Genomic DNA, 8,366 nt, shown 5'->3' on the forward strand with positions numbered 1-8,366 from the left:
AATAGTGGATCAGTAATGTAAAGCACTTCAGGTGCCTTGAAAAGGGCTATAGAAATCTAATCCATTATTATCTGGGGCAGGTCTATTGTGTTTTACAAGAACCAGAACCAAAGTGAAGCAATATACACTAACTACGATAATCACCTGTGGAACAAACTTCCTGAAAACCTGAGATCAGCAGTTCATTTAAAATCAAGCCTGAAAACCAAATTGTTTACTGCAGTTTTCTCATAAATAATTCATCCTTGTTCTCTTAATGCCCTTAATGCTTTCACCTAATACCATGCTGTTTCAGTTTTAAAGTTTGATTGATTTTAAGGAAATAATGTCTTCTGTCCTTAAATTATTGTCCTATTTTTTGTCTTAATTGCATGATTTTAATGTAATTTTCCTTGATTTAATGCATTTCTATGCCTTTGTGGAATACTTTGACTTGTCTTTTATATGAATGATACGATACAAACTTGCCGTGCCTAATGATTACACAAGGCTGGTCTTGGAAAATCTAAACTATAACACTTCAGCTTCACTCAATACAATGCAATAAAAAAAATTCAACAACATGATACAGACACAGGACACTCAACAAAACAAGATTCCAAACAACGACAACTTCATCTGTTTGGACCATTTATTGCTCTTGCTCATAAAGAATCTGACATGTTTGACATTTGTTTACATGGACACTGCAGAAGATTCTGTAGTATAATCCAGCTGCTTGTCACTGAACATGGACTTACTGTGGAGAAACATTCAGGACGGTCCGGATGCTGTGGTGCAAACATAAAAAACAGAAATAAAAAGAATCACATCTTATTATCCGCACTGACTGAAAAATCTAAAATTCTGTATGAAGTAAAAGACTGAGAAAGTACCATTTCCCGTGTTTCATCATTTCAATGGCATCATTGATCTGGTCCAAGGTCAGGTTGTGGGTGATGAACTCATCCACCATCAGCTTCTTGTTCATGTAGGCTTTAACCATCTCCGGTACGCCGTCCTTACTCTTAAAACCTGAGCAAAAAACATAATGTGCCAAGACACATTTTGCATGAGCATAGATATTAGTATCCTGTAACATTCAAGTGCCTTTAAGTGTTTTACCGCCAAAGAGGGCACCCTTCCATGTGCGTCCAGTAATTAGTTTAATGGGTTGGCCAGAAAACTCATGCATGTTCCAGCCAACGATCACACTGACTCCCCAGCCTTGTACAGTGGACTCCAACGCACTGCGCTAAATGAGGACAGACAATACACACTCAGATACCTTAACCATCACACTTAAATACTTCACAACAGTGGAAAATGATGTGACAGTAAGGTAGATAAATCAGTTCAAGTGTACCTGTACTGGTCACACTTACGACATTAACTGTGCTTTGCGTTTTACTTATAAGCAAGAGAGGGGCAAATTCAGTAAAAAAATGACCATAAATGCACCAGACTGGACCTTTTTATTACATGAATTACAGGCGGGGGCACAACCTATGGGGAGCAGCCGTTACCGGCAGGAAGTTGTTGCTTTGGGGTGATCAAGTGCGAGTAAACAAGCAACAGTCAGTGGGCAAGACTGAGTGGATTTCTAGGATTTGTGCATTTGTTTGTGCAGCTATAAGCATTGCACTCTGCCATTGTCCTAGGGACGCGACCCAGCACTGGCTGATAATGTGTCATCTTAGCCTGGTGTCTGTTGCACAGGGTCAGGGACCAGTCCATCGCAGCCCAGGTTATCAGACAAATCAAAGAGTCTGCGTCACTGCAACTGCTGGAATGCCCCGTGAAGGAGGAAACATGATGCTGACCATGACTGATGGAGCAGTGACTTAGTATTCATACATACTTGACAGTGGACTATAACGTAAGTTACCCAGTGGAACTGCTAGTATTATACGTGATCTTCTGAAATAGCGAGCAATGAAAATTCACTGAAGGTACCCTGTAATATACCTTCAATCATCCTTTTTGTGTAAATTTGCATGTGCCTCACCATGACTTCCACATTGCCGACACATTCCAGAGAGTAGTCCACTCCCCCATTGGTCATCTCAGACAACACTTGGCTGATGGGTTTGTCGTGATCCTTGGGGTTCACAAATTCATTTGCTCCGAACACCTTTGCTTTCTCAAACTTGTCCGGATTGGTGTCGACAGCAATAATCCTCTTGGCTCCTGCGTTCTTACAGCCCATGACGGCAGCCAAACCAACAGCTCCCAGGCCGAACACAGCACATGTGGAGCCCTCTTTCACCTACAGCGACAAACACTCAGTATAGATTTGTTCTTCTTAATGCTCCAACCTTCCACTGTACCTTCCATTCTGGGTAAGAATAAAGTAGTATTATGTACATTGGCCTATTATTCTATTGTCTCACTCAGGGTCACTCACCTCTGCAGTATTAACTGCTGCTCCATATCCTGTGCAGATCCCACAGCTGAGGAGACACACTTTATCCAGAGGAGCTGCAGGGTCGATCTTAGTCAGATTAATCTGCCTGACCACAGTGTACTCAGAGAAGGTACTGGTTCCTGAAAACTGATACACCTTCTTCCCTTTGCAGGTAAATCTGGAGTCCAGTGGTGACATCGCATCAATACGAATCTCACTCCTAAGGAAAAGAAAGTGAAAGTGCTACTTATATAGGATCAGTGCTGAAGATGTAGGGTAATACAAGCAAAAGTAGAGTATATTTGGAATATGCTTTGCTATGCTTTTGTGCTAGAAAGGAAGCGAGGTAGTTTGAACAACTGAAGAAAGTCAATGCCACACCACTGCCATCTAGTGGTCAGTTATGGGAAATCAAAAAATCCTTAACAGTGAAAAAAAATTTACTATGTTCAAGAGTGAGTTACATGTCATACATATTTCATATCGTACCATTGTCTGTGTGTAAACGTGTGCTTCCACTTCGTTCAGAGATAGTTTGAAAGGCTAAGGAGCAGCAGACAGAGCTAGAGATCATTTAACCATCAAGTTAAATGGACAAATACATGGAGAGAGAGAGAGAGAGAGAGAGAGTTGTATCTAATAAACAAAACTTAAATACAGTGATATTAGTATATTATTACATTATTAGCTCAGTTATTACATTTGCAAAGATTTTTCTTTTACCAGGCCAATAATGTAATAAACTACCGATAACATAATAAATTATTACGTTATTGGTCAAAAGTTATTACGTTATCGGTTCAGGACTTTTATTACATTATTGGCCAGATATTATGTTATTAACTTACTACATTTTAAAAATGGCAAATTTATGATATTATCGGCCGTTATTATGTTATCGGCTGTTATTACATTATTGGCTTCTACAGTGTTGCTATAATTACCCTGATTGTTGTGTTATCTTAGTATGAATCATGAATATTTTCAGAACAAATGGGTTATGTTGTACCACTGTGTTTCGACAGTACCCCAGAATTCATCTTCTTTTATTCTGTTTGATTACTGTCACTCACAAAGAGTGTGAAATTGAATTATTACTGGTGCAACATAGAAACTACAAGCCATTTGTGCTTTAGAGGTAAAAAAGCAGAGAATTGTGATACGTGGTGTATAAAGCTGGTTGCAACTTCACCACTAGATATCACTAACAATATCTGGTGGTGAAGTTAATTTTATGCCTAATTGCAGCCCAACAAAGGTGAATGTATTTTGGACTGACCATGATTTCTCACAGACGTTGGTCTTAGGATGTTTACAGAAACGACATTCTTTACACTGGGAAAGGAACAGAGGAATCACCTTGTCTCCTGAAAGACAAACATTAATGCTGCAAAATGACAATGAACTAAGTTTTTAGTCAGTTGTAGCTCTGTTATTATAGAGATTTAACGAAACACAAAATATCTGACAGCTGAATCAGTGTGTGGTGATGTGTTTACCTGTTGAGACCCTGGCCTCAGCCTGTATGTTATTTTTTCTCTTGTTTAACTGTGTTCAGGATTTTTCCGGATGTCATCATTTGTGTGTGGGCAGAACGATACAAAAACTAAGTTACTCTGGGTACATGTGTGTCTACTATTCCTGTACTACTACCATAGTTCATGTCAGGGCATTTGTAACACGTTACAAAATTAATGCATCACAGTAATGGATTACTTTTTGGTGTAACGCAGTAGTGTAAGTCATTACTAATAAATGTTTTAGTAATATTTCACATAATACGTGCTCAATAGTGCTTGCGTTACAACACATTTATTGGCCATAAATTAATTACTCAAATGAAAAAACAAAAACAGCAAGACCGCAAGACCTTAATGAATCAAAAATGCAGCAGGAAAGTTCTATTTCCTGTTGGTGTTCAGCCAATGGGTGAAGACGGCAGAAGACAGTACACTGGTGACATGGACGTATGCTCATTACTAACCCTAACCCTGCTTTACAAAGCTAGTTAGCATTAGCATGATCCCTGTGATCAGCAATGACAAGGTGAGCTAACCTTTCTATGACTAGTTAGAAATCTTGAATTCTTTCATCATAGACTGTAGTGTTACTTACTGAGCTATCCGTCCACATGTACTGTGGGGCACAAATTTATGCGTCCCAAGGCTCTGCTATCTCTTGTATGGGGGGGGGGGGTAAGGTAAGGAATTACTGTTAAATAACAGTAACAATTCATCTGTAATGTATTACAGTCTGGAAGTAAATTGCACAACACTCGTCACTGATACAGAGTAAGCTAACAGTTACACAATCTGACCTGGCTGAAACTCGGTGACTCCAGGTCCAACACTTTCTACGATGCCTGCTGCCTCGTGGCCAAGGACGACTGGGAAGCCGTCTTTATGTATATTCTCAAAAAGGTGGTACAGGTCTGAATGGCACACTGAGGTCGCCACAATCTGGACAGAAAACAATTCAACATGACAGGATCATACAGGCTGCAAAAAATAAGATTAGTTGTGTTTGTTCACTTTAAACCAGAAGTCATTCATCTTTGGTGGTTCTATTGTGTGCATCTTTACGCTTCCTCACCTTGATCCGAACTTCACCATCCTGGGGAGGGGCTACCTCAATCTCCTCAATCACCACAGGCTTGTTGGGCTCCCATGCCACTGCAGCCTTGCATTTGATAACCTAACGGGCAATGACACCACACAAAGTTCACAGACATTCTCTTTGCAACCATTTATGAGTACAGAATTAAACCACAAGCTTTAGCCAGAAGAATATTACATTGTCCAGAACCAAGATACATTGTTTTTTACCCCCCAGCCAATTTTGGGCCAAAGAGGTATTATAATTGTTTTGTTGTTGATCTGTCCATCTGTCTGTCCATTCAACAATGTAATCACATTATCTAAAGAATGCATTGACATATCTGCACCAGCTTTATTCCGTGGATGCATCTTGGCATGGGACAGAAACCTATTGAAAATAGGTCACCTTGACCTACTTTTCCAAGGTCACATGGCGACATGTCCTTTCAACGACGTAATCACATCTGAAGAATGCATTGAGATATCCGCACCAAATTTAAACAAAGACCATCTAATGTAAATTATAGGGCAGTAACTTTCAACAGAATCTTACACTATTTTTGGCCGAGGGGTATTAAAAGGGTGCAGCACGTTATGTTCTTTAAAAGTAGTTAATCATAGCAATGTGAGTTAAATATTTGTTGCTTTTTTTTTGTCTTTTAAGCAGAATAATACATTGCAGTTGTTTAAATGTCATTAATACCAGTTGTTCCTTTAAATGGAGTTTGTTTAGAATAATGAAACGTGCATTCAATGTTTGCTTAGTGCATTGGATAGCTTGTTTGTTTTTCCTCCAGTGGAAATATGATACTGTTTTTATTGACTTCTTTATTGTTTGTCATTCACCCCAGTATCAGTGCACGTTAAGAGGATTTTTCCAGTGAAGACAGAGAGGAATGAAAAGATCTACGCTAAAACAAGGTTAAACATTAATCCAAATTCTACTGCAGTGAAAGTTAAAATGAACTATTTCCAGAGTTCTGTGTGTATCTGCAGTCCAGCTGTTGAAGCCTGAATTGCAACCAAAATAAAAGAAATCACAATAGGTTTTCATAGTTTATCCGTGTTCATTGTTGAAGCTTCCCAAAATTGATTCGTTATCCAATATACACATTTTCAGAGCGCATATGTACTCAGTACAGCTTACAAGCATGCAAATATTTTACAAAAAAAACACCACATACATACCGACATATGGTAAAATGTACTCACCTTACCAGCTGTGGCCATTTTTAATGCGATGTTCAGTATGAAAAAGTACAAGAGGTGTCAACAGAGAACAAGCTGCTGGACAGAACAGTGGGAGAAGAAGCAGAAGACACCGGAAATCCAACATTTAAGTACTGTAGTGTGAAACTGGCAAACGTTCATATGGGCAGGGACTCTGGGATGTGTGTTACACATTAAGCAGAATGGTGTTCTATCCCAGTGCCTGTGGTCGAACATGTTCTAAAACCCTTCACAGCCACATGATCAGTTCTTCATGTTCACAGACACAGATGAGAAGTCTGTGGTGTTTAGAGTACGATCAAACAAGAAGCAACGTATTTTAAGATAGACTCCAAATGCTAACATGAATACATAGACCTGCCGCAGCATACATTTTGGCTCATTAAGACAGAAACGGCACAGATGTTAGTTATGACATCAACAATAGCTCTGTTCTGTTTAGTTTCCACTGGTGGCCTTTAGTCAACCAGCATGCACAAACACATGGTCTGATAACTTTTAATGATATCAATAACAAATGTATTTTCTACCTTAAAAGTCAAAATATCTGCCATGAAAAAGGTTATTGTAAGAGTTCAAAAACTTGACAGCCAACAGCTGCAACACTCCAACTAATTGAGACATGTGTCTGCTTTCAACAAATCTCAATCTCCACAGTCTAATAATTAAAACCCTCATAGTTGAACTGATGTCACCTGAGTCGGAGTTCATGAACGCTCAGACAAAAGGAGCAGGATACATTATTGTGACAATGTACACTGCTTGGCCATTTAGAAAAGACGGAAAGAAAAAAAGAAAACTCATTTGTTTATTGGACGGGCTCACTGCTGTAGGATGTTTTTGTTTTTATCTATTGAGGTTAATATAAAAAAAGACATTTTCTGAAACTGTACAAAAGCAAAAGAAGTTAACATATGTGAATTTGAAGTGGATGTCTGACTGAAAATCTAAACTCTAAACATGGTAAAAAACAAAAAAGGGGAAAAAGACACTTAATCACAGAATTAGAAGAAAAGTTAAACATCGTTATTCATCTCTGAGTCTCGTGTAGCAACATTCCCTTAAATTTTCCTCTTAATTTTCTTTTAAAAGGCTAAAAGAAGCCAAGTCATCCTCCCAAATCTGTCTTTACCTGGGTGACGTGAATAATGGATTTACTTTTTGTCATAAAGTGGAAGGATGTTATTTATCAGCATCCCACAGACACTGTATAAGAGCAGGATGCAGTTACACAAAGCAGATTTAATACAAACTCTCAACCATTTAGCCTGAATCATGGGAAATTATGCTTTTTTTTTCAGTGGGACTGGTAAGTCAAACTCTGGGTCAGTTACTGCAGCGCCACACTCAGTGAAAATAAACTGTCTATGGCTACGTTCACACTGCAAGTAAAAGTGGCCCAATTCAGACTTTTTATTGCACATGTGTGACCTACACCTGACTTCTTTATGACAGTGTGAACAGCACACATACAAAATTTACAAATCAGACCCAGGCCACTTTCATTTGTGGTCGTAAATTGAAAACATATCTGATATTTTACAATGTGACTTGAGTTTGACTTTCACTTTTATATCATTATTCTACGCTGGAGGAGGTGGGACCCAGCATGATCCATATTTACTTCTGTAAACTCAGTGCACTCTGTGATGTCACGTCTTCTTTTGTGCATGAGTCACTTCAGGTCATAGACTGTTCACATGAGTCTGATGGCAGACACATTTGAATTATATTGTGAAAAACCATATTAAAACAAGAAGAGCACTCGGAGAGTGCAGACCTCCGCCAAGACAGATCTGCCCCCCCCAAATCACCACCAAAATGTAATAATTCCTTTCTTGTGCCAGTATCAACATTTCCTGAAAATTTTTTGAAAGTCTGTCCATAACTTTTTGAGTTATCTTGCTAACAAACAAACACGCGAACAAACAAACACGCACGTACGCAAACACATAAAGCAAAGTGATCACAATACTGCCTGGTGGAGGTAAAAAAAAAAAAACAGATTTTAGCAAAAGATCAGATTTGAGCATATAGGCTACGTTCAGACTACAGGCAAATGTGGCCCAAATCTGATTTTTTTTTCCCATATGTGACCTGTATCTGATCTGTTAAAGACACAGCAGAAACCTGATTTCTCAAATCCAACTCAG

General features: G+C 38.8%; 1 protein-coding gene across 1 annotated transcript; it reads right to left on the bottom strand.

The window, feature by feature from the left end:
• Nucleotides 1–433: 433 nt before the first annotated feature.
• On the bottom strand, nucleotides 434–6,283 carry LOC115413992 (alcohol dehydrogenase 1-like). The gene is made up of 9 exons (XM_030127152.1): nucleotides 6,196–6,283; nucleotides 4,979–5,080; nucleotides 4,704–4,845; nucleotides 3,666–3,753; nucleotides 2,387–2,606; nucleotides 1,988–2,248; nucleotides 1,105–1,234; nucleotides 876–1,014; nucleotides 434–770 (listed from the first exon to the last, which is right to left on the bottom strand). The coding sequence occupies exons 1-9, from the start codon at nucleotides 6,211–6,213 to the stop codon at nucleotides 737–739; spliced, it is 1,134 nt and encodes a 377-aa protein (XP_029983012.1). The 5' UTR covers nucleotides 6,214–6,283; the 3' UTR covers nucleotides 434–736.
• Between the last annotated feature and the right edge of the window lie 2,083 nt (nucleotides 6,284–8,366).

The sequence above is a fragment of the Sphaeramia orbicularis genome, chromosome 22, assembly GCF_902148855.1.
Source record: "Sphaeramia orbicularis chromosome 22, fSphaOr1.1, whole genome shotgun sequence".
Lineage (NCBI taxonomy): Eukaryota > Metazoa > Chordata > Actinopteri > Kurtiformes > Apogonidae > Sphaeramia > Sphaeramia orbicularis.

What these genes read in the sequence shown, in the direction of transcription:
- LOC115413992 (XM_030127152.1), bottom strand. An exon ending in GAAGGGTGCCCTCTTTGGCG is followed by an intron (nt 1,015 to 1,104) that starts GTAAAACACTTA and finishes TTTTTTGCTCAG; the next exon opens with GTTTTAAGAGTAAGGACGGC. An exon ending in ATGATGAAACACGGGAAATG is followed by an intron (nt 771 to 875) that starts GTACTTTCTCAG and finishes TTTGCACCACAG; the next exon opens with CATCCGGACCGTCCTGAATG.